The following is a 27724-nucleotide window of genomic DNA, read 5'->3' as shown; positions in this document are numbered from 1 at the left end:
AGCCATAAAAAACAGCTAGGTTCCTCTCTATCTTTTGTTAAATCTTCATGTTTACCTATCTCCAAATAACTATTTAAACTTAGCCACAACACAAAAGCAGCGCATTCAAAATGCCTTAGAAAGCAAATAGCAAGCTTATATAGAAATAAGTCAGCTACATTTCAGGCACTTTTATTTTAAAATACTCAAATAATAGTTAGGGATAAAAGTAGATTGTTGGCTAAAAATGATGCATTATACATTTGTCACTTAGATTATGATTAATAGATTATTATTATTATTATTATTATTATTATTATTATTATTATTATTATTGTAATAATGGTTATACTAATAATAATGAGTTTATGTAGATATTACTCCCATAACTTAATTTTATGGATCTAATAAGAGTCTTTAATAATCCTTAATTTATTAGTTATGTAGATTTATTCTTATTAAGGGACATTTGATAGGCCCTAAGTGAGATCTAAAACTAAATAAAACTTTTTAGGAGTGTCAAAGTTTTTCCATTGTTCATTAATATAATGTCAGTGATAGATTCAATATTTTAAATAAAACAATACAGCCATAGATTGATTGGCCATTACCGCTGCTGAACAGCCCTGCAAGTCTATCAGAGACCCTCAAGGCCAGTGAAATATTTAATATAACATATAATAACTGGTCTATGAAGACAATGAACTGGAAAGCCATATATCAATGCGCTTTTATTAACCCCTAAAATCTTGACAAAGGGCTGGCATGAGGACTACTGATGATGTCTAGTCCTTAAAGTGGCATATCAATAATATTTCATGATTTATATTGCAATCTCTAGTCTTCCACCAAAATAAATCCAGCTATCTATTGGATATAGTATTCAAATTTCCCAACACTGCACAAGGAAGAAGCAATAAAAAGTAATGGAATTACAGGTTAGATTGCTGATATTACATTTGATTTTGTCTTATGAATGGTTTAAAAATGATCATTTTACAAATATTCTTAACACAACCAGTTTGGTATTTTTAATATAATTATATTTTTACAGAGGAATAGTGTTATTTATCCTACACCTGGAAAACAATGTTTGGAGGGAACAATAATAATAATAATAAAAAAAAAAAAAAGGAAAAGAAAAGAAAAAAGTAATCTCTCAGATTCAGTGGACAGATATGGAAAGAAACTGTGTGGAGACGAGAAAACAGCCTGTATTAGCAAACTATGCGTATCAGTCATTTCTTGAAAGGAAGCTTGAGCCTGTGAACTCTTCTTGAACCGAGATTTAAGACTATGGTCATAAATCACTGGGACATAAACTCCACCATTCAGAAGTGATAGAGGATTTCTGGCCGCCTTACCTTGGATTCTGACGACTGACGCGGAACTCAGAAGACTGTCCTCCAGTTCGGCTCCAGAACCAGCAGATCTGGGTCCCCCCACCCCTGCTAATTCCCAGGCATAATGAAGGGGCAAGGACAGCACCAGCACCCCTCCTGCTCTATCACCTACCAACACCAGGCACAACACGACCCCAGGATGAGAACAGCGCTCAGGAAATCTGAACAAGAAATGTCTGCCAAAAAAACTGGACAACCCCTAAGGTTACATATGGGCGACCCCGGTCACAAAGATAAGGGATATCAACTCACAGGGCTTTCCAAATGTAGTTCCACAGACACAAAAAAATGGTATGTTTCTTACAAATATTGCCTGCTGAATGATGCTAGATTCCAAGCAGAATATTCATCTGGGAACAGGGATGTGTGGGGGTAGAAAAAAAGAGAGAAAGACATTTAAAGTCTAGGGAGATGGGGTAGACATGGAAAGAAAAATAAAATAACATGAAAAAATGGAGGGAGGAGGATCTAGGACCCTGTGAAAGTAGGCGTCACTGGCGTTCTGGAGAATGATGCTAATGAATGAATGACAGCCTACGACTTAAAGTCTGTTTAAAATCGTTTTTTACTGCTCTTTCATTTAATTCGCTAATTTCATCGAATCATTTTTTTGCATCTTAAAACGAATTTTGGTTTTATGTTTTCACCCGTCAGTGAGGAATAGGTGTGTACTGGTACACTGAATTATTAATGTATGTATTGTGTCTGCAGCCTTGAGCGGAGAAGCTATTATGTACCGTCTGGCTGGATGATATTGAAATATCAAATTGGAATAAATTCATATATGTATTAAACAGGAGGGGTTATATGATAAAAGCATACATAGGTTGAGGGGATTCCTTTTTCTGGTAGCGAGAACAGCTCTGCAATGGCCGCACTATACGTTTTACAAGCATAATTTTCCCCAACAGAAGTATTATTCTTTTTATAACAGGGATTAACTGGCATTAGCCTCATTATAAACGCAACTGAAAACCTTTAGCCAAAATCCAGGTGTTATAAAACATAAGATGAATGTTTCACAGCCACAAGAATATTGTGAGGTTCAATAACACAGAAAAATAGGATAAGCCAGAAATATAAAGGGCTATAAGACCGGGTGGCCTCTTCTGAATACCAATTTTTTTGTCATTTATGGCCAAGCAAGATTTATGGCACCATGCACCATGGCTGTAAACGGGGCATTAAAACATAGAAACACTTGCTCCTTACGGCATATTGCAATGACACCACATGAAAGGAGGGAGTCAGCCAGCGTAGGAGGAGAAGGGAGGCAGAAATTCACTACTATGCATTTTCATTTAAGCCAATACTCAGTGTTGTATTTGATGAAAGCCCACTTTGGTCAATCATTCACCCTACTACTTTTGAAATTGCTGATCCCAGATTCTTCCATTTCAGTGCTGCTAGGATAACACTAGCGCCTTCCAAGTCATAGCCGGGCATTCTACACTTTAATGTTTTCCAGATTGGACTGCACACAAACACTACTAATAATGTACTCAAATACATAAGGTTGATGAACATCAATATTACCATAGATTATTATTTGAACGGTATATGTCTATAACATGAAGATGTTGTCTGCATCGCCCTTATCAGGTATAGTATTTTTGTATCGTTCATCAGTTTATTTTAAGGTGCTTGTGCTATGTTATATACACTGTATATTAATGTTGTATAAAATGATGCTTGATTATACTCTGGCTTGTACGTTCTGGAGAGATTGATGGGAGCTATCTGTCTACCGCATATGTTAGTAGCGGGCTATCTAGTGCTATATATATATATATATATATATATATATATATATATATATATATATATATATATATATATGTAAAACGGACGCCTGTAAAATATTATTTGCCCAATAAAATCTTTACTACTGAACGCTCCAGGCTCGTTTGTATATTTATGAATCAGTGAACTGACTATAACTTGATAAAATTATGATAAACAAAACTGTAATGTGCACTGTATGTCCACATATCTAGCAATATATAGGGAGGATAGGGATTCCATGGAAATAAATATTTTCTCCACGATAAAAATCAAGTGTGAATACGGGAATATAGGAAAATATAAAAATTTCAATTTGGTGTGCAAACAACACTAATTGTGCGAAAATGTATATTTTCTTAATATAGAGATCACAGTTATTTGGAACTGTTTATCATATTCTTAACCACGTAAATATACTATTTTTCATAGTCCACAGCTTGGTTTGTTATTATATTTTTTTTTTTATCATTGTTACTAAAAATAAGTGTGTGTGTGTGTGTGTGTGTGTGTGTGTGTGTGTGTGTGTGTGTGTGTGTGTGTGTGTGTGTGTGTATACATACATATACACACACACACATATATATATATATATATATATATATATATATATATAAAAACACACAGAGAAGCATACACATATACAACAGCAGCCACCTTATGTTAGGCATAACTGTAAACCATTTCGGTTATCAAGCTCTTCTGCCCCAATTGACCTGCTACATAAATCAAATCTCAGCTCTGTGACCTTTCTTCATGTGCCACTCATTAGTGCGTGTACTTAATATCCCCACTCTTCCTATGTATTTCTATGTTGCACTGTACAAATTGTAACATGCCAATACTCATACCTATAGGATATGAAATATAACTAGTCTAGCCTGGAACTGATAGTGTTAGATGGCCTCTTATATTTCAAAATGTACGGTGAAGTATCTAGATGTGTTATCACAATCTAGGACACTAGTCATATATTTATTATGTGTAGAATAATGATGTCTCAATATACAGCGAGTATTTTATTTAGAAATATTAATAGATGTTGCAGCCTTATCAGTTCCCTGGTAAAATAGGATTTTACATTGTAAACGCAAAATTGAATAGAAAATATAAACAAATACAAAAAGGATAAACACAAAAAACACACTAAAAAATGAAAACACCGCCAGAGTACATTTATGATTTGAAGGTGAAATACAATCTGTAATTAGTAAAGCATATAAAGGCTTCATTTAATGTCTCTGATGAATGCCCGCTCATTTCTAGAAAAAAAAAAAAAAACAATGCAAACAATAGACTAAAATAAGGATAAAAACAAGGCTATACTCAAAAATCCTAAACACACCCAACGCACAGATAATATAATTGGTAGTCGGATGCAAAATGTTAGCAATATTATTATATGGACACAGATAGATGAAGATGTAAGGAAAGACACAATATCTGCTGCAGAATATGGAGATAAATATGCACGCACACCCTACAGCCTTTCTACTGACCTTTGCCTTGGACAGCAATAACTCACACCATTAATGAACAATCAACGGATATACCTTAAAATAAAATCCATCCCTTCTAACGAAGCATTGAGTCCTATGGGCTTTTCCAGTAAAGTATCCTTGATGGTGGAATCAGGGCTGCTTGGATAAGAGAGGGAGAGAGAACCTCTTGCTGGGGATGGTTAGGAAAGCACTTGCTCTCAGTAGATACAGGAAAGGCGTAATCACAGGAGCAGCCTGGCTCAGACTCCGCTCCAAATGCCCCAATAATGCGCACTATTATCTGCTCACGTGCTCCTGCGTCAACTTAAATCCTTTTATTTCAAATAGGGAATGGGAGAGGACCCAGATTTACCAGGCTCTATATCCCCTACTCTCCAATAGACAGAAACCGGACTAGTCACACTCAAGTCCCCCCAACTACCATTATAACAGCATTCACAGAAAATGTAGCACCATATAAAATAGAGCTGCTAAATTTACTTCCCGAAGTTGGTACAATAGCTCCTAAAGGCAACTTATAAAGAAAACACTTACATCAGTAGAAAAGTCCACGTAGTAGTAGATGCCTTGTTGACTGATTACTAAGCTCAGCACATATTAGCCATTACAGAGCCATTGAGGAAGGCTTACTTACTCCCACACATGACACATGTCCCACAGTAGAAACTAAAAGGCCTTTAATTACCTGACAAATGCAAAATCTGGCTCTCGTTATAGCAGTTCTGTTAGATCACACTACTAGCCTTTATGTGCTTCAATGCAGCCATATGGATGACATTTCTTGGGTCTTGCCGTGATGGGAATCTGAAATTTCTTGTAGCGACACTCTCATGTACCATACTAGCCTACGCATTTCCTATACCAACATTTGAGAAAACCACAAAATTAGAGGGTTTCTCCTCTTGATGAACTCCTGCTATACGACTCCTATACAATTTGGCGCTCTTATCTGTCCTTCCCACTAATTTCTACCACTTAATTGTCGCTCATCGTTCCTTGGTAATGTGTAAAGCGACCAATGACTATCTGACTGACTATCTATCTATCTATCTATCTATCTATCTATCTATGTGTACACACACACACACACACACACACACACACACACACACACACACACACACACACACACCTAGCCATACATAATCAGTTTACAGTGTGCTATACAGTAGGTGCACCTTTCATTTAAAGGTAAAACAAACAGTCCCATTACACAAGAAGGCAGCAGAAAGATCAATAGACAATACCATTTGGCATAGAGAGAATGGCATATTACTGCCCCTATAAGAACAACTCTAAAACTCACATTGCCTCATGAAAGAGAATAAACTGCTTTTCTGGCTCAAGCATGTCATTTGGGGGCCAGTTAATGAATATCTTGGATAGAATAGCCCACAGAACAATAAGAAGGCCTCAAAGCAAGAAAAGGGATAGAAATTAATGGATAATTGGTCAGTTCTCGAGAGCCCCAGCCAGAAGAAAGATAAGTGGTTTCCATGGACTTTTGCATACGAGAAACACTTTAGACCTGGATATAACATGAATAGGATGACAATCTTCCGGAACATCTTGGAGATGATTGTAGTGCCTGTGAAATATACACCACCTCACATATCTCTATCTTACAGAAATCGAACATGGATCCAGGTTTACTGGAATCAGGCTGGTGATAATCGATGCGCCTGGGATTCTGGCCGGACCTGCACAGTATTAGATGCATTCTGCTTACTTTGGGGAATTTCTGGTGCTGTGGCTTTAGTTTACTCCAGAGTTCACAAGTAACCCGTATACTCCAGAGTTCACAAGTAACCCGTATACTCCAGAGTGCACAAGTAACCCGTATACTCCAGAGTTCACAAGTAACCCGTATACTCCAGAGTTCACAAGTGACCGTATACTCCAGAGTTCACCAGTAACCCGTAGGATTCAGGACACACTGATCTGGGATTTCAGCGATGCTTTTTACTGGGGGCGTTGTAAACCTTACATCGATTTTTATAAGTTATCTTTGTTTAAAGCCATGTGAAGGTTAGTACCTGAGCGCAAGATCCGACGCTAAAAGTTTCTACCACACAAAGTTTCTAACTGAATTTACTTATTTCCATTATTTGCTTATAGCAGACACTAGACTTGCAAATCTATGCGACCCAACTGAACACGAGGTTGACCACGCCACAACACACAATGGGCTCTTTATCTCCCATAGGATAATGGGAGAGGTCCATGGCAATGATTGCTATGAATGTGTTAGAAGACACAGCTTACTATATGCATAGGATCAGAATTGTATAATTCCCACACTTTCAATTAAACGATCTAAGCAACAGCATTAGCGGATCATGTAAATAAATATATATATATATACACACACACACACACACACACACACACACACACACACAACTATGCGGGAATATTAAATATTAGGTCACCGCCAGTTAGTGTTACTCTAAGCAGAAATGTGATAGTTGTATATTCTTTGTGTGTTTCCTACATTTATAGCTTATGATTAGTGGCAGGTGTGAACAAATAAAAGCAATAAACTTGTCAAAGAAACTACTTGAAAGTGTGATACTGCTGCTGCGTGCAAAGGGCAATTATTATTATTTTTTTACTAGTTTAAATATCATTAAGCAAAGAACACAACCCATTTGAGTAGCAAGTTAGCAAGTGGAGCTGCAGATGCAAAAATGTATTCAGCACAAGATGACATCTGCCGATCAATGCTTGAAATAATCAAATGTGCACTAAATGGGTTTAACTTTTCTGTAAATAGATTTTCCCAAACAAACTAGCAGTATGCAAATACACTGTCTACCAGAACATTTAAACATCTGCATTGGTCAACTTTATGAATCTTTCTAGTCAACGTGAGAATGGCAAATAAATCATTTACTTGAATGCTTTGCCCTTCTGAGTTGCTGAGAATCCTTCACTTGACCAAGGTCTCCTTAAATATCAGTATTTTTTCAGTGCCCTGCAAAGATTCTGTGCTTGTGTGACACAACAATGAATGGTAGACATGTTATCGTTGCTACAAATTTATTAAAAATAGGCTTTTGATACTTGATTTGATAGTTTTATAACTATGTTTTCATATTTTCATGGGCTATCTATTGTAAGTATATATATATATATATATATATATATATATATTATGGAACTGACAGGCTTGTATGGATTTATATCTGCCTTACATAACATATGCTATATCCTGTTAATGATAAACACAGTAAAAGTTTTAAATACAATACTTGTGTTTTCAAGATACAATAAAGATATATTAAATTAGAATAAAGATACATTAAATTAGTAATTTATAATTACATACATAGCACTAGCAAGTCCCTGATGTTCTGTTGGTGTCTGAATTTTAATGGAGTATATCAAAATCATCCAACTCTCTATTCCTACAAGACCATCTTTGCCTTCCACATGTTGAACAAAGGAATCAACGCAAAGTTATGCTGAAAGCCAGTGGCTTCCAATCTGGAGAAGAGAGTTTTAGTAAGGCCAGCATGTCCAAATTTCTCCCTGCCACCCCCCTCCCCCGGACACTCTCTCTCTCTCTCTTTCTCGCTGTCTCTCTCTCACACACACACACACACACACACACACACACACACACACTCCCTCTCTCTCACCCTTCCCCCTCATCTTTCTCTCACTCACTCACTTACTCCTCTCTCTCCTTCTACCCCCCCCCCTCTCTCTCTCTCTCTCTCTCTCTCTCTCTCTCTCTCCTCCCTCTCCCTCCTTCTCTCTCCCCCCTTTTTCCAACCCTCTCTCCACCCCCCCTCCCTTGCTCTCTGTCCCTCCTTTCTCTCCCTCTACCCCGCTCTCCCTACCTATCTCTCTCTCTCTCTCTCTCTCTCTCTCTCTCTGTCCCTCTCTCTCCATCTCTCTCTTTCTTTTTTCCTCCTCTCTTCCCTTCTCTCTCTTCCTCTTTCTCTCCACTCTCAAGTTTTCTTCTCTCTCTCTCTCTCTCTCTCTCTCTCTCTCCCTCTCTCTCTCTCTCTCTCCTCCCTCTCCCTCCTTCTCTCTCCCCCTTTTTACAACACTCTCTCCACCCCCCTCCCTTCCTCTCTGTTCCTCCTTTCTCTCCCTCTACCTCGCTCTCCCTACCTCTCTCTCTCTCTCTCTCTCTCTCTCTCTCTCTCTCTCTCTCTCATATGTAATCAAGCAGTTCAGAAGACAGCAAAGTAATTAATCCAGAGAGGAAAAGAGACAAAGAAAGAGAATCTGTGAAACTGTGAGCAGACTAAAATAGAGGCATAACAATATATGTTTAGACTGATATACAGATATGTTGCAAGATATACGGCATATATCCATAACATGTATCAGTATGTGCATAAACACTTTCCCTGGGTGGTTTTAACCACTTCTACTTTAGAATCAAAGTGGAAGAAAAACATTATATAAATTAAGTGCACATACGTGCATATTATAGGGGCATGCACTACAGAACCAATATTATCTTGTATAAATAGTGAACACAAACAGCAGGAAAGGAGGCATGTAATAATAACCAAGAGCAATCATCGTTTTAAAAACTGCATGTAATACATTTTTGCCTTTTGTCCTATAAAGAATAGCATCACACACAATTGGGCCATCACATTGGAATACCATTGGTCGTACAGTGATTACATTATGCTCCTCATTCACAGCATAAAATGAAAAAAAAAAATCCTCCTTGACAAACATGTACAGTGGGAACAATCTGACAATGTGTAAAGATGAGCAAATCAGATGACTTAAAAATGCAAAGACTGTCGTGAATGAGTCGTGATAATAAGTGCTTTACCATTGCTAGCTAAACACTGGCCTTGGGAAAAACTGACTTTGTCGCATCAGGTAAGGCAACAGCCATATAGGTAAGACACAAAGCACGGTGGCCATATTTTGACACCGAATTCCCTTGGTCACTAAGGAAAACCGCAATCTGATACTACGGTTTCTAACACTAGAACTAAAGAAGTTAAGCTGTTTGCAAAATGCATGGTTAAAAAAAACAAAAAACCACCAGTACTATATGGGATGTAATATTTAACAATAAGTCTATTTATTAAGCGAGGTTGTCAAAAATGAGATCGTGATTTCTCTGCTGATGAAGATGATTCTATCACTGCAAAACTTTGGACTGTCTGAAAAATTAAGTAAACCAAGTAAACGGAAATAGAGGTGGAATACTTATTACTGGACTAAGAAAAAACACAAACAAGCCTGGAGTCTATTCATATGCACTGATTACATCGTACACCATGTACACATTACACATACAAGTTATTTTAATATAGTATTAAGCAATTTTGTACTTCTACAACTGTTGTGAAACTACATCATCCAGCATGCGCAGTCAGATTTTGGTTGGGGCCTGTATTTTCACAGCAGTTTGGGGCACAACAAAATTAAGATCTTTACTTAATTGCAACACCAGGTTACCAAATAACTAACTAAATCTTCACTACATACATTAACTGCTCTTGGTTTATCCGAACACCGGGTATACTATAAAACAGACAGACTCGCCTATATGTTTAAAGTTAGCAAAGATATCATCTCAAGTATTTAATTATAGTGACACCACTATGTCTAACAGAAGCAGCCAACTCAGAGACCACATAATTTTTAAGATTACCAATGGAACATATTAACAATGTTGCAAACTACCAGTGATACATATTACCAGTATAACATATCACCAGTGTTGTAATATGTTGTCTATGTAACAAATTCGCAGTGTTACAGATTAACAGACAGTGATACATATTACCAGTGTAACATATCACCAGTATAACAAATTAGCCGTGTTACAAAATACCAGTGATACATATTACCAGTGTTGCAAACTGCCAGTGATACATATTACCAATGTAACATATACCCAGTGTAACAAATTAGCAGTGTTGCATATTACCAGTGATACATATTACCAGTGTTGCATACTGACAGTGATACATATTACCAGTGTAACATATCAATAGTGCAACAGATTAGCAGTGTTACATATTACCAGTGATACATATTACCAGTGTAGCAAACTGCCAGTGATACATATTACCAGTGTAACATATACCCAGTGTAACAAATTAGCAGTGTTGCATATTACCAGTGATACATATTACCAGTGTTGCATACTGCCAGTGATACAAATTACCAGTGTAACATATCAATAGTGCAACAAATTAGCAGTGTTACATATTACCAGTGATACATATTACCAGTGTAGCAAACTGCCAGTGATACATATTACCAGTGTAACATATACCCAGTGTAACAAATTAGCAGTGTTACATATTACCAGTGTTGCAAACTGACAGTGATACATATTACCAGTGTAACATATCACCAGTATAACAAATTAGCAGTGCTACAGATTACCAGTGATACATATTACCAGTGTTGCAAACTGCCAGTAATACATATTACCAGTGTAACATATCAATAGTGCAACAAATTAGCATTGTTACATGTTACCAGTGATACATATTACCAGTGTAACATATCAATAGTGCAACAAATTAGCATTGTTACATGTTACCAGTGATACATATTACCAGTGTTGCAAACTGCCAGTAATACATATTACCAGTGTAACATATACCCAGTGTAACAAATTAGCAGTGCTTCAGATTACCAGTGATACATATTACCAGTGATACATATTACCAGTGTTGCAAACTGCCAGGGATACATTTTACCAGTGTAACATATCACCAGGGTAACAAATTAGCAGTGCTACAGATTACCAGTGATACATATTACCAGTGTAACATATCAATAGTGCAACAAATTAGCATTGTTACATGTTACCAGTGATACATATTACCAGTGTTGCAAACTGCCAGTAATACATATTACCAGTGTAACATATACCCAGTGTAACAAATTAGCAGTGCTTCAGATTACCAGTGATACATATTACCAGTGATACATATTACCAGTGTTGCAAACTGCCAGGGATACATTTTACCAGTGTAACATATCACCAGGGTAACAAATTAGCAGTGCTACAGATTACCAGTGATACATATTACCAGTGTTGCAAACCACCAGTGATACATAAACATACCACCAGTGTAACCTATTACTAGTGTTACAGTGGCAAACGCAGGATTTCTAGAGGGGGGGGGGGGGGTTCAAATGCAGTCCACGATCTCCCTCTCTGTAGAAGTCTGTGGGACTGGCAGAAGAACCTAGTAATGACCCTGGACATTAATGTAAACATTGGTCTTTTATACACTGTATACTGTATGGAATACAGCATTAATATTTAACACTATAGATGGTATATAGTATAGGCTGTATAAAACATATTTAAATAATCTAAGTAAGTGGTCAGGAAAAGGTTAAACATACCATAATAAATAAATAAATAAATAAATACATAAATACACAAACATAAAAGAACCAGTACTGGACTTTCTAAGCACACATTCTCACACCTCATGGTATGGCTCCTGACTGTTCTTCCTGCTAGCTACTCTCTGGTCCAGTGCACTAATTGAACACACAGACACACACACACACACACACACACACACACACACACTAAACTTGGTAGAAGAAGCTGCTACCACTGGGCATGTGCAGCAGCTCTGCTCTGTCCATTAAACTGCATGATGTGGCAGCAGCTCTAGTAACCATATTATATACCATTGTTATTGTTGTCATAATTTGAGCCACTTGCCAAGAGGAGGGGGTTTCTGGGCAACTGGAACCCCCCCTGCATTTGCCTATGTGTTACAGATTACCATTGTACTATGTTGTTTATGTAACAAATTAGCAGTGCTACACAATGCCAGTTATACATATTACCAGTGTAGCAAACTACCAGTGATATATATTATCAGTGTTACAGATTACCACTGTAATATGTTATCTATTAAACAAATTAGCAGTGTTAAAGAACACCAGTGATACATATTACCAGTGCAATAGATTACCAGTGATCCATATTACTAGTGCTACAAATTACCAGTGATACATATTGCTAATGTTACTGGTTACCAGTATACATACATTGACACTCTTGGTTTATCCAAACACTTGGTATACTAAGGCAGTCAGACTCTTATATATGTATGAAGTTAGCAAATATATCATCTAAAGTGTTCATTTATTGTAACACCACTATGTATAGCAGAAGCAACTAACACAAATATTATATAATCTTTAAAATTGCCAGTGATATATATTACCAGTGTTGCAAACTACCAGTGATAAATATCACCAGTGTAACATATCACACTGTAACATATTAGCAGTATTACAGATTACCAATGTACTATGTTGTCTGTGTAACAAATTAGCAGTGTTACAGATTACCAGTGATACATAGTACCAGTGTAACATTTCACCAGTGTAACATATTAGCAGTGTCACGGATTACCAATGTACTATGTTGTCTGTGTAATAAATTAGCAGTGTTACAAATTGCTAGTGATACATATTTTCAGTGTAACATTTCACCAGTGTAACATATTAGCAGAGTTACAGATTATCACTGTAGTATGGTGTCTGTGTAACAAGTTAGCAGTGTTACAGAACACCAGTGATACATATTACCAGTTATATAAATTACCAGTGATACATATTGGCAATGTTACAGATTACCAGTATACAAATTATACCAGTGTTACAAATTAGCAAACATATTAGCAGAGTTTCAAATTACGAGTGATACATACCACCACTGTTTCAGATTACCAGTGATACATATTACCAATGTAATATAATATTTTAGTGTTACAGACTATCAGTCAGAGATGTTGCAAACCTTGGAGAGAGATAAAGTACCAGCCACTCAGTTTTACAGGCTGCATTTGAGAAAATGGAAGTTAGGAGTCATTGATTGGCTGTTACTTTATCTCTCTTCAAGGTTTGAAACATCTTCCACCCAATGTTACATATTACCTGTGTAACAGATTACCAGTTTTACAGATTACCAGTGATACATATTAAGTATTTAGATATTATCAGTGTAACATATTACCAGTGATATATATTAAGTGTTATAGATTACCAGTATTTACATATTATCAGTGATGCATATTACCAGTGTTACATATTAGCAGTGATACAGACTACCAGTGTTGCATACTACCAGTGATTTATAAAATCAGTGTTATAGAGTACCAGTGAAACATGTTTACCAGTGTAACATATTACCTGTGTAACATATGATTAGTGATTTAGTGATTCCTACTACCAGTGTTACATATTACCAGTGTCACAGTATACTAGTATAACATATTACTAGTGGCACATTTTACCAATGATTATATATAACAACATTGTTTCTCCCCGTTTAAGATAAGAAGTTAGAACCTGCTTTACCTCAGCTGGATATGTTTATGTTCCTGAAAGTGACTGATAACTAGTTATTTAAACGTTGCTGTTGATTGCTAGGAATATATATCACATATCCTCAGTGTAGACATTAATGGGATAGCTACATGTGAAAGTGTAACGTGAGAGGGGTGGTTCCCATGTACTGTGCACTGAATGATGCTGGCAATATTTTTATACTTGTTTTCAAGTGATCCAGGTATAAAGGATCTAGATGAAGAGGTAGGGCGGGGACACATGAATACATTATGCTTTACCTACATAGACGTTTGCCATATTTTGTTCCAGAGCCAAGAAGAGAAAGAAAGTATATACACAGGGAGATAAATTGAGGGAGGGTAGAGGGAGACAGGGCTAGATGATTTGCATTAGTGGGGTACAGGCAGATGATATAAAGTGAGGGACAGTATGGTGGGGAAGCTAGAGGAAGACATGGATGGATGGATGGATGGATGGATGGATGGATGGATGGATGGATGGATGGATGGATGGATGGACGATTGGATAGATAGAGAGAGAGAGAGAGAGAGAGAGAGAGAGAGAGAGAGAGAGAGAGAGAGAGAGAGATCGTTCGACTAGGGAAGTTGAGGAGAGGGAGAGAGAGAGAGAGTGAGTGAGACAGAGAGAGAGAGAGAGAGAGAGAGAGAGAGAGAGAGAGAGAGAGAGAGTAGTGACACTACTAGAGACAGGAATAGATGTTGTCGGATATAAGGTTAGTAAATGACACAGGGATAGAGGAAAAAAAGAAGCCGAGGAGAGAAAGGGTGACAAATAAACATATAGTATAGTGGCCAGCAGAACAGGATATGGGTGAAAGAGAGAGGCAGATTGAGAGAGTGGAAGAAAGATATTGGGGGAAGTGTCAAAGGAAGGAGAGAGATGCGACAGTATGAGATGAGAGAGAGAGAGAGAGAGAGAGAGAGGGGGGGGGGGGGGGGACGAGACACAAAAATTGAATGGGTGCAAGTGGCATTTTACTTCTCTTTTTCAAGCCTTGGTCAGATCAGATTTAATATGGTGACCAACATCTCGAACATAACATTGTGACCAGAACATATGGCGCAAACTGTGCAGTGTCTTGCCTCAACATTGTTATAAAGGATGATTGCAAATAAGAGGGAAATGCAAGAGCTACTGGCTGCAATGGCCATTGTATAATGTTCTCCACCTTTCATCCTGCCACATTGATAGCATGCATTAACTCTTGTCCCAGTCGGTACCATTCAACTAAATGAAAACCAATCATGCAGTTAGCTGCTAGAGCTATAAAACTCTCTTCTATAGCTATCTGCTATATTTGTCTCTTTGTAGTACCCTCATTCTAAAAACAATGCAAATAAAACTTTGCTTATTTCAAATATCTTACAAGCAAACAAGTTTCGAAGCAACTTGAACAAAATCTTAGGAATTTGCGTAATTAGCATCCGAGATGCACCAGAGGCAAGTAATGATCTAGGAAGATACCGATATTGCTTCAAGGAGGAGAGAATGAATCCCTTGTTCACTCATTTTTTTTTACATTTGACCAAAAACATTTGTTTTTCTGGACGTTACAACATGTTACAGGAACTGCGAGGTCCAGATTTACAGAACTGGGGATGGTTCATTTTACATGGAATTCAATACTAAAGGTCAAGGGTTTGAAGGTCAGCTTGCCTCTCTCGAAAAAAGGAAAAAAAAAACTGAATAGACAGAAACCGTGTCCTCTGCATGAACTCTGTTGCCTTAGCAAAGGCCAGACAATGTGATAGGGCAAAGAACAAACTACAAATCTAAGGAAGACACACACACACACACACACACACACACACACACACACACACACACACACACACACACACCTATTATATATATATATATATATATAAAATACACAATAGTGTAATATACAGATATATGTGTATACGTACAAATACACTTATTATATAGCTATATATGCAAATTGATTCACAAAATGTTAAAAATACTGTCAGCATAATTAAATAAGCACTGTATGAGCATCGCTATACCTTATGGAAGTGGAAGTGTCCTCAGTTCCATTCTATCCAGCTTCAATCTTCCGTATGAACGTGTGTAATTGGTTAATGGAATTACGATCCACCATAGACGTCTCCGATTTCAAAAGAAATGCCATAGCTTCTGCACAAATTTTGCTTTTCCAAGTGAAAAGCACAGATATGCTTCTGTTAGTGATGTCCTTCAGTGTGTCTGGTGGGGTACAAATAAGTCTTTATAAGATATTGTTATGTGGAATAAACACTGATTTTGATATATCTTTATAAATATATACACTGATTTTGTCATATCTTTTTATACATATATATATATATATATGTATATACACACACGTACGTAAGTACGTACGTACGTACGTACATACATACATACATACATACATACATACATACATACATACAAACATAGATAGTAGTAATAAATCAAATATCGATGGGATTCAAACAGCAATAAATAATGTACGTCTGGCTCGGCTCTTACCATTGAAGTGACTGATTCACGAGAAATACTTGGGACACATTTTACAGCACATGTCACAAAATATGTTTTAAAAATCCTTATATTCGTTATGTATTTGAAATTCTATCTGTTGCCAACGGTCATGTATAATTTAATGCTTCACTTAGATACGTTGTATACTTTCACTCAGTATTCTAAACGATTACAGAGAGAGAGAGAGAGAGAGAGAGAGAGAGAGAGAGAGAGAGAGCGCGCTACTATATACACAGAAAAAGATACACAGATATAAAATACATACATTTTAGTCAGTCCCCATTTTATCCATCCCACCATTTTATCATGGTCATTGTGAGTCTTGACTCTCTAGTGATAAGAAAATAGTTTTATATCTTTTCATTTACAGGCAGCTGTTGACCTTTTATTTCTGCAAATATATGTTCAAACGCCTGTGTGTGTGTGTGTGTGTGTGTGTGTGTGTGTGTGTGTGTGTGTGTGTGTGTGTGTGTGTGTGAGAGAGAGAGAGAGAGAGAGAGAGTGAGAGAAACTCGGTATGTGCGTGCGCACTAAAATAATTATTTCTTAATAATAAGTACATTTAGGAAACAGCTGGTAGATGTTATTTGAAAACTTTAATTTTCACAGAATATTCTCAGAGGTAAGCACCACAATAATACAGCACAAAATTCACAATATGTACCACTTATACTGTATCTGCGCCCCTTCCTCGCCTTCAAGACGATCAAAGGCCTTCTACAGCAATGCTAACATCCAACGAGTGTCAAACACACATCGATCTCAGACAACGAGCTAAGCAGGAAAACAGTTATGTTGTTTCTATAGAAATGCTTTTTATGTCCGCCAGTATTTACAATACGACTCCTTTACATCTTCAATAATCCATTAAATAAATCATAAAAAAAGTTTGTTTTATTAAATACCCACAGCTATGTATATGTGTTATATAGTGGATGATCCATACCCCTATCACATAATTTGCCAGAAATGCATCCGTGGAATAGTAATCTTGTATACAAAATAGTTTGCTACCTATGTAGACATTGAAGAACTATACGTCAATAATCATGTACACATATACCCCATATTTATTTCATATGCATACATTCAAATACATAAATAAAACGACGCAAAAGTCTGCATGGATTCCCCTGGTTATGAGAACAATTGTCCTTGTTTGCTCTAAGACTTTGTATCCAGCAATATCAGGGAGCTTTGTGGGTTGTGAAAGTTTGTTTTTTCTTCTTTCTTTTCATAGTCATTTGGTCCAAATGATTGCCAGCAGAGCATTATGGATCCTCACAATTAGGAGTTATAATAATGGGGTTGTTGACCCATCTGTGTGCTGGTGACCCTGTACTTTTGACTGCTGGCTGGGGGCTGATGGGTTTGCAGAGCGCATCTTAGTGTTGGGCAATTTGTGGTCCTTCTTCCACTTCATCCTCCTGTTTTGGAACCAGATCTTGACCTGACGCTCGGACAGACACAAGGTGTGCGCAATCTCTATCCGCCGGCGTCTGGTTAGATAGCGGTTAAAGTGGAACTCCTTCTCCAGCTCCAGCACCTGCTGCCTGGTGTACGCAGTCCGGGACCTTTTGGGTTCCCCTCCAGTGTAATTTGGATTAACTGAGCACACAGAGAGAAAAAGCAATGGAACATAATCATTAGGCAATGACTTGACACCATTGTTTAGATAAGAAATAAATAAATAAATAAATAAATAAATAAAAAAGAAAGAAAGACAGAAAGAAAGAAAGAAAAGTTTCTCAGGCTGGTGACAATGCAGCACACAGCAGAGTGCCATAAAACATGGTGATGGGGACTGGGGGAGAGAAAGGCATCAAAGGCGCACGGCCCAGAGTCAATAGCTGGGTAATTACATTTATGGGATCTGTAATTACTTGCTACAACAAATTGACACCAATAAATCCTGGAGTTAAGAGCCACTGATACTAAGAGGGTTGCTCTCCCTGCCATGGCCAACAGACAGCCCTGGTCACCCCATGGCACGCTGCCTGCAGCTGGGGCCACAGAGCTGACACTTACCTGTGTTGCAATGTATTTTCTTCATCCAAGGATAGACGACTGGCTCTTTGCATTTCAACCCAGCAGCAGCCTTCTCAGTCTGGATACTGTCATTGGACACTCCTATAGGCTCGCAGTGCTGGGGTGGCTGTCTGAGGACGTGGCTTTGGAGAAGTTGCTGAGACTGGCTGTGCCCCTTGCTAGGGACCCCCTCCTGGGCGACCCCGGCCTCATGGCCGGCTGCGATGTGGCTGTACCCATAGCTGGCTTCGGGGTAGCTGCCCGGACCTGGGTACAGAGCCTCGGGAGGAGCCTGGAAGCCGGGTTCCCTCGGCCGCTCGTAGTAATCTGGGGACTGGCTGTGCAGGTAGTTACTCTGTGCGTACTCCTCGCAGGGGGGGAATTTGGGCTCGATGTAGTTGGAGTTGATCAGAAACGAGCTCATGGCCATTAATTTGTGGAAGTGCAAGAAAAAAAAATACTAATTTTTCTGGCGTTGTCGTTTTTCTGTTCTGCACAGAACCCTCCTCCTCCCTGTCAGCTCTGCAAACTAGCCGCCCATGTGACCCCGCCGGCCAATCAGCGGCCTTCCCTGCACCCCGGATAAGGAAACACTGGGATGATAAATGCATTGCCACTCACCCCTTATATACTTATCTGCAGCTGTAACATCATCTCTGCCAGAGGTACAGAGGACAGCATCAGGGATCAATACTAATAACAGGCGCATTGCCTAATCATAGCAATAATGTACTAAGATCAGTAATGCTGGCCTCTGTCACCACTACTGTGCCCATCACACCTGGTGCTCTGCTGGGAGAAGCTGCTCTGCAATGTAATACTGTATGTAATCCTCCATGTAGTATGTTACTTAATACTTACTAAGTCCTCTTTAGTGCTGCCACTTCATACAGTGGTTGTAGTGTAAGCTGTGGGTTCAGTCACTGTTCCCTGTACAGGAAGGCTGCTCTTGCAATGTAATTCTGTCTGTAGTACTCCATATAGTATGCTCATAAGTCGTTTTAACCGCGTCCCATCGATATTGCTGCCACATCACGCAGTGGTTGGTGTGCAGTCTGTGGGTTCAGTCACTAATCTCATGTGCAGGAAGGCTGCTCTGCTATGCAATACTGTATGTAATACTCTATGATGTATGTTACTAAGTCACCTATGATGCTGCCACATCACGCATTGGATGGTGTGCAGACTGTGGGTTCAGTCATTGATCCCACAGACTGTGGGTTCAGTCATTGATCCCATGTATAGGAAGGCTGCTCTGCAATGTAATACTGCACTAGTATTCTATGTTTTATGTTACTCACGGGTCTATTTACTAATCCTTGAATGGAGATAAAGTCGTTGTAGATAAAGTACCAGCCAATCGGCTCCTAACTACTATGCCACAGACTGTGTTTGAAAATGACAGTTAGGAGCCGATTGGCTGATACTTTATCTCCAGCGACTTTATCTCCATCCAAGGCTTAGTAAATAGACCCCCAAGTCACCTATGGTGCAGTCACATCACCTAGTGGTTGGTGTGCAGGCTGTGAGTTATGGGGTCTATTTACTAAGCATTTGGATGGAAATATAGTGCACTGAGATAACGTCCCAGCCAACCAGCTACTAACTGTCATTTTTCAAACCCAGCCTGTGACATGCCAGGTAGTTGCTGATTGGCTGGTACTTTATCTCCATCCAATGCTTAGTAATTAGACCCCTATGTCAGTAATCCCATGTGCAGGAAGGCTGCTCTGCAATGTAATACTGTATGTAATACTCTTATGTTGTATGTTACAAAGTCATCTGTAGTGCTGCCACATCGCTCAGTAACTGGTGTGCACTACAGGCTGTGGGTTTATTCACTGTTCCCATGTACATGGAAGGCTGCTCTGCCTGACACTTCACAGTGCAGTTAGCCTGAGCTCATCCACCAGCCAGGTATTCATCATAGGCTAGTATGGGATGGGAACTCAACCGGCCAGAGCATATGGGGAAGTTACTGACTTACTCATGTAGCCACATCCAAATGATATATTTTACATACATGACACGAATTACTGGCCTATATGTGTATCTTGTGATTCAGAATAGAAAACAGCATCCTATTCCTTTAGCATATCAGTAGTTTAGCAGATGTGTCTTCTTTGTAAAGATGTATAAAATTGCGTGAAAAAGAGGGTCATGCCTGTAATCACACCTCTAATAGCTCACACGGTGTTCATAGTACACCAGCTGACTGGAGAGAAGAATTATCTGTATTGGTTGTGTAAATATTAGGATTGGCATCACATAAGTCTAGTAAGCAGTCGTTCCAGAGAACTCTATTGCTGGGTCTGTTTACTGTCTCATCGCAAAGAGGACCCGTGTTCACCCACAATTGTGAGATAGAAATACAGAGATGCCTGACCCTGTAATATAACCCAGAATTAGATATGTGTCAATGTTCAAAAGAAGCCAAGTCTTGCAGATACATTCCACACGTTGCTGGAGAATCTAGAATAAGACAGTTTGGATATAGTTATCTTGCATGGCAGCAGTCTTCAACAATGTAAGAATTATTAGCAATCACATAGTTTTGGGGCAACCGATAGAAAAGGGCATTTGCTGTTATTTAGCCATAAGCACCAAGTTATTAATGAGACCGAGGCTTTTAATTCTTGAATCATTACATTTGTGGATAATGTATATGTTGTGCAGGTGTATATAATATATTTGCAGACTTGCATGGAGATATGCAGAATATTATGCAAGACCATTAATAAGGTAATATACTACTAAATTGCTTGCTTGCTTGCTTATTTATTTATTTATTTATTTATTTACTCTATCTATTTATTTATTTATTTATTTTGTCTAGGAAGAAAACGAAGTAAGAAGCATATGGATCTAGCAAAACTATATGTTTGAAGCTATATTTAAAAATCTGGAAAGTAGAAATCTGTTGTGATACAGATATATTTAGCCCATTCTTCTATGTAAAGAACACTGAAAATGAGGCATTTACCTTGTTATATGGAGCATAAACAGAGCAGATGGTGTACTTTCAATCATTTGCATTCTGTACTAGACGGATCCCGAGCGCCAATAAGATTCCTAAAATTCGTTGTTTTTTTCCTTTTCTTTTTTTAACCATATTCACCGTTCTACACAGAAATGGATTGAGACATAAATTATGTGTGTAAAATTAATTGCATACAAAATCACAGGAAACATCTAAAAGGCTCGGTCATTTTGCTCCCACAAAAACGTGTATTATTTGCCGTGCATTTAGTAAAATAAAAAATGTGACTAATTTCAACTCATGTTTAAAGACATAATGATAAATATATTAAAAAGAGATGACAAGCGGAAAACATATTGTATTATTTTATTATTGTTATTTTTTTTTTAAATGAGTAACTGTTTGCAATACGGGTGGGATTATTTCCAAAATCTTAACAAACAGTCCAATAGTCTTATTTATATTATACTGTTATAACTATTGTCTTTGTAGGCAGCAAGGGCTAGCCATGATACATAATAATGTCATGTAATCTGTTTTGTTGTGCAATATATATCGATAATCACTCAGGAGACAAATCGTTAGTGGTACCAGTTCAAAAGATATGCAACGTTTCGGCTGTATTCTCACGGCGTTTGACAATAAGCTAGTTATTTGTTACTTGTAAGTAAGTTCTTAAGATTTGTGGTTGGTTTCCAAAAACACATATTGAAACACCTCCCTGATAAGTTTGCCTTTAATGTGGCTGCATTGCTTATGTAAATTTCAAAGAGCCTGTTACTTGTCTTTGAGGTTTTGTTATCAGTAAGAATTGAGCCAAGACCACCACGTGTTATCTCACAGGCCGACATTTACACATTTTCTTCTAAGATTTATGGTTATCTCACTTTACCATAAACTACCAAATCGGCTCTATTGAAAACAATTGTAAAACTATTACAAAAATATTTGAGAAAATTGCAATGAAAATCTTTTTCTACAAATCAATCACTTGCCATGATTCTACATTGAACAAATACTAAAAGATTACTATTTTTATTTTTGTATCATCATCATCATCATCATTAATTTGCTTACTGGATGTAATATGCAATTATTATTTGTCACTGTTATTATTTTTCCAATTATATTTTTCGCAAATTAAACAATAAAAAAATAGGAAAAATAGTTAATATAAAAGATATATTTGTATGTGATATCATATATCGTTTTTGTTGTTGTTGTTTTTATGTTTTTAATCATGCAACTAAGCGTTTGGTGCAAAATGACCGAAGAGTGACACTGCACCCATTTCGTTTCATATTAATCTTCTTCATTGACAGTCTTTGTTAAATAAGGAGGCTTGCAGTTCACCAGGCGACATTTTCATATTTGTTAGACTCGGTGACCTGAGGTTCACCTCGGCCTTGGACTTAGCTTCTTTAAAAGGTCCAGCAAGTGTCCTTAAGACAGCAGGGAGTTTCTATCAGGTCACTTCTCCTTGACAGAGAATTAAGAATAAATAACGCAAAGGTACACATTACAGAGGTTATGAGATGCATTACTCTTCTTGGCTTTGAATTTTAGGATGCCCACTGACGTCATAGAGAAAGGTTATGGGTGGGGGGAGAGACTGTGGTAGATCTAGTAAATATGTTCTTATTTACAATTTTACAATATTGAATTGTCTGTGAAAATTTAGTTTGCATTCACAATCAAAAATACGAAGAAGTCTTAAGCTGCAGGGACCACCAAAAACGAAAACCATGATTCAATTTAAGGGATCTGGAAACATTTAATTTGTGATTAATGGATGTCCAGGAAGTTGTTGTGAGACCAAGGTTGAGGTATATAAAAAAAAACTACCAAGACAAATTCTGCAAACAATTTCGTACTATAACGCAGATAAATACATTGCAGCGAATACACATTTCTTTATACCAAATATTGACAATATGAAACAACAACAACAAAAAGTGGTTTTCTGGTTTATACAAGTGTGACCTTTCGGTTTAAACACAACAGATGTATTCCAGAGTCAAGTCTTATCTGCATAATACAAATATCTCTTGTACTAATTCTATTTAATCATGCTGTTTGATCATCATTCTCCCATATAACAAGATATTAATAAAAATGGTTTTGAAATCTAGGAATCGTACTAAAAAGTAAAAAAAAAATTTGATGGGGCCAGTAAAACAAATATATATATTTTTTTTTAAACTTTAAATGCACTATTTATTGTATTAATGTCTAATAAGAATAAGAATAAGAATAAGAATATATCTTAAAACGTAAATATTTCTGCTTATGTCAAAATAGTAAATAAAAATAATTTTTCGTGTGTGTGTGTGTGTGTGTGTTTGTGTGTTTATATTGTATATGATATTTTGAATGTCTTTAGAATTAAAAATAATTTAAATAAAATGTATTTATGTTATTATTTATTTATTTATTCTTGAATTTTGCCATCGTACACTGTGATTTGATTTTTGGTTGAGAAACTATCAATATGAGTGCTTTTCTACTATCGACTTTTATTCTACCTGCTCCATATGGAACAACTTCATTTAGACTTTAGAGTAGGCAACTTCAATGAAATACAACTCGCACTGTTGAAAGGAATCATTTTTCTAGCCGTGCATTTGTAATTAAGGTCATTTAACCGCTAGAGTTCAACAGGAGTCCAGTCTATGATCGAAGCCAAACTCAAAAACACTTTTTTATCTTTTGTGCTGATGGGCAAAATGTCCACTATATAACATTGACATCCAACTTTGTCTGGATAGATGACTTTAGAGAGCAGCGTAAAGAGGCTAAACTTTTGACCTACAGCTTTTTGACCTGTGCCTGACACACACACACACACACACACACACACACACACACACACACACACACACACACACACACACACACACACACACACAGCCATCTATGTACGCGAAGACACATAGCACTGAGACCACACACACACACACACTAAATGTGTTACTAGTTGTACTATAGGTCGATTCTATCGCATAATAAACTATATTTATATATTCACATCAATTCAAAATACATTTAGAATCCGCTCAGACATTAAGGGACTGTTAATCACTATGCTAATTTATACTGCAGCAAGTCTTACAGCCCAGACATGAGACTGCAGATCAAAACAGCAAATTAACGTTAAATGCTGATTGCATTCTGTTCTGTATTTTAAGTTACTTGAATAAAAAAAAAGTCAGTAAGTTTTGTTAAGAGGAAAAAAGCTTGCCTAGGCAACTGTGCTGTCGGTGAACTTGGTCTGAAGCGAGCTCTGCTGGTGATACTAAGGTTTGCAGATTTATCTTCTCTGCATTTACTTAACCTGGCAGTGAACTGAGCGAGCTGTGATTTGTTAAACTCTGACAGTCTTCACCTTAAGCGAGGGCTGCTTCACAGAATTGCAATTGTTTGAATAGCAACACTGAGTAAATATTTTTTGCAAAGAAGAAAATAGCTGAAAAGATTTTATATATAAATATATATATATATATATATATATATATAAAATCACAATATATTACAAACACTATACTGCCCATGCTATATGGGACACATACTAACCTATCATATACAATGAAATAAATAATCATGAATGCTCACAGGCATACGATGTACGTTGTGTTTCTATTATATTTAAATGTAGTAAAGTCTGCTTAACATATTTTAGATTTTTTTTTATGATGACAACATATTTAAAATATATATTTGTTTTCAAATGTGTCCTGATTCTTAATGTATGATTTATTGAAAAAGTGTGATATCAGTTTTAGGGGTCTATTTACTAAGCTTGGACGGAGATAAAGTGGATGGAGATAAAGTCCCAGCCAATCAGCACATAACTGTCATTTTTTAAACCCAGCCTTTGGCATGGCAGTTAGGAGCTGGGTGGTTGGTACTTTATCTTTGTCCACTTTATCTCCATACAAGACCCTTTTAGTTTTTAGTGTAAGGTTAAGTAACTGAGGGGCAGATTTATTAACCCTGGTGAAGTGATAAAGTGGAAGGTGATAAAGGACCAGCCAGTCAGCTCCTAACTGTCATTTTTCAAACCCAGTCTGTGATATGGCAGTTAGGATCTGATTGGCTGGTCCTTTATCACCTTCCACTTTATCACTTCACCAAGCTTAATAAATCTGCTCCTCAGGGGTCTATTTACTAAGTCTTGGATGGAGATAAATCCGACTGAGATAAAGTCCCAGCCAATCGGCTCCTAACTGTCATTTTTCAAACCCAGCCTGTGACATGGCAATTAGGAGCCGATTGGCTGGGACTTTATCTCTGTAGGATTTAGCTCCATCCAAGGCTTAGTAAATAGACCCCTAATACACTAAATGCTCTGCTATAGGTAAAATGATCATAATCTATAGAATTGAACAAATAAAGGTATGCACTTAAATAGATTACACAGCATACAAATTAAATATAAGTATTTAGTGACCTAAGTAGATAAATTAGGACATTTCTAAAGCATTGGGTACAATGGTAAAATACAATGCATACAAGTGTCTTATATAAGGCAGACAGGGTGTATTTATTATTATTTTTTAGTTCTTTTTCCTATTTGAGATACTTATCTCCATGTAGGAGAACCGAAAATGTCAGGAGGTGCATGTATATAAAATGTTTTGGTTTATCCATTATAAAATCTGAAAGGGATTTGATTTTTTTAATTTAAGATAATAAGACAAATAGAATCTCTGGATCCACCCACTCAATCTCATGTATTAAAATTATTTTAAACTACTGACTGATGTATATATATCGAAACATGAGCTAAAGATTAACATTTGTATTTTTCCCTATAATTTAAGAGTATTTATCCAGCTGTACCGGGGACACTGGGTGGGGGGTGGGAGGGGAGGAATTTAATTTTCTGATCCCCTGTTAAATTTATTTGCATGATGTTCAATTCTATTACACCTCAATAGTACATGATGTAAATTACTACTATGTTTTACAACAATATTTGAAAATTGATGCTGCATTAAGTTAGATTATACTGTCACAAATCTGTTCTAAAGCATCTTTAATAAAAATGTTTTAAGCAGTAAGTTAATAAGACAAACTAACATAGTGTTCCTTTGTATGTTTATTTAATAACATAATTTTAATTTATACAAGTATATAATACAGATTCTTGTTTTAGTAAACCGCATCTAATACTTTCCATTGTTAAAATACACCATATATGAGAACTGGACCTTTTATAACTATCATTTAGCACTCCAAAAACTAGGAGGAGAAGAAAAAGTAAATGATCTATGCTGTTACATATAATCGATAGTTTACAGTTATGCATGAATAGATAGATAGATAGATAGATAGATAGATAGACACATAGATAGATAGATAGATAGATAGATAGATAGATAGATAGATAGATAGATAGATAGATAGATAGATAGATAGATAGATAGATAGATTATTGATTTTATTTTCGTAGATAGGAGATAGATAGATAGATAGATAGATAGATAGATAGATAGATAGATAGATAGATAGACTGATTTATACTATGGCATTCATATATTGTTCTGTCCAGCTGTGGGAGCGCAAGAGTAAACATATTTAAATTAGCGTTTTGGGCCATATTGAGTTTAAAAGACTAAAACAAAAACAAAGAACAAAACATGGTTTTTGTGACATTTATATTGTAGGTCATATTTTATGGTAATGTGGATGCTAAAGAAGAAAAGGGAAAAACAACAAGCCGGAAGCCAGGCAGTGACCAAATGTTCCTAATGTCACCCATAAAAGTTTATGACTTGTTTGAACTTTCGCGTGCAGACCCCCCTCCTCTCTCCCCTACACTTCCCCACCACCACCACTACCACCACCACCACGGGGTGAGGAAGGGGGGGGGGGGGCACTAAGAAATCATCCTATTAGATTAATAAAGCGCAGAAGTTGGTATTACCTGCGAGCAGCTGAAGTTGAAGAAGTTCGAGAAAGTTTGCAGAAAAACCCAGTAGCCAAAAACAAGATTGTCTCTAACTTTTTTTCTCGCCGACCTAAATGAAGGCACAGTTTTCATCACCCGCTATTCTAACCCTGGATCGCAGTCTAATGGTAAATCCGGTCATAAAGTTCATTGCTGACTAATTACAGTGCAGCGTGAACTTACTACTGACAGAGAAAACAGAATGTCAGCAAACACACAGCTGTGGCCTATC

General features: G+C 37.1%; 2 protein-coding genes across 4 annotated transcripts in view; both read right to left on the bottom strand.

Annotated features, from left to right (window-relative positions):
* The window catches only part of HOXA3 (homeobox A3), a 44400-nt gene that overhangs the window by 6178 nt on the left and 10498 nt on the right, over positions 1–27724 (bottom strand). Inside the window, exons 1-2 of one of the 3 annotated variants that reach the window (XM_063921988.1) lie at positions 21543–21658; positions 16033–16231 (exon numbers count right to left, since the gene is read on the bottom strand). The exons of 1 other annotated variant lie outside the window; for it this stretch is intronic. The gene's annotated coding sequence lies outside the window, so the exon portion shown is untranslated. Of the gene's footprint in view, positions 1–16032; positions 16232–21542; positions 21659–27724 lie in introns of those variants that run through there. One more of the 3 variants, XM_063921987.1, reaches the window with a different exon arrangement.
* Positions 17109–19127, bottom strand: HOXA4 (homeobox A4). Its single transcript, XM_063921992.1, has 2 exons — positions 18560–19127; positions 17109–18139 (listed from the first exon to the last, which is right to left on the bottom strand). The coding sequence occupies exons 1-2, from the start codon at positions 18987–18989 to the stop codon at positions 17826–17828; spliced, it is 744 nt and encodes a 247-aa protein (XP_063778062.1). The 5' UTR covers positions 18990–19127; the 3' UTR covers positions 17109–17825.

This window comes from Pseudophryne corroboree, chromosome 5 (genome assembly GCF_028390025.1).
Source record: "Pseudophryne corroboree isolate aPseCor3 chromosome 5, aPseCor3.hap2, whole genome shotgun sequence".
Lineage (NCBI taxonomy): Eukaryota > Metazoa > Chordata > Amphibia > Anura > Myobatrachidae > Pseudophryne > Pseudophryne corroboree.
The sequence above is the reverse complement of the archived record's forward strand: the minus strand, read 5'-3'. Positions and strand labels throughout refer to the sequence as shown.

Excerpts from the sequence above, each read along its gene's own strand:
- HOXA4 (XM_063921992.1), bottom strand. The coding sequence starts at position 18,989 with ATGGCCATGAGCTCGTTTCTGATCAACTCCAACTACATCGAGCCCAAA. Across the intron at positions 18,140-18,559 it reads GAAAATACATTGCAACACAG|TTAATCCAAATTACACTGGA; the intron begins GTAAGTGTCAGC and ends CTGTGTGCTCAG.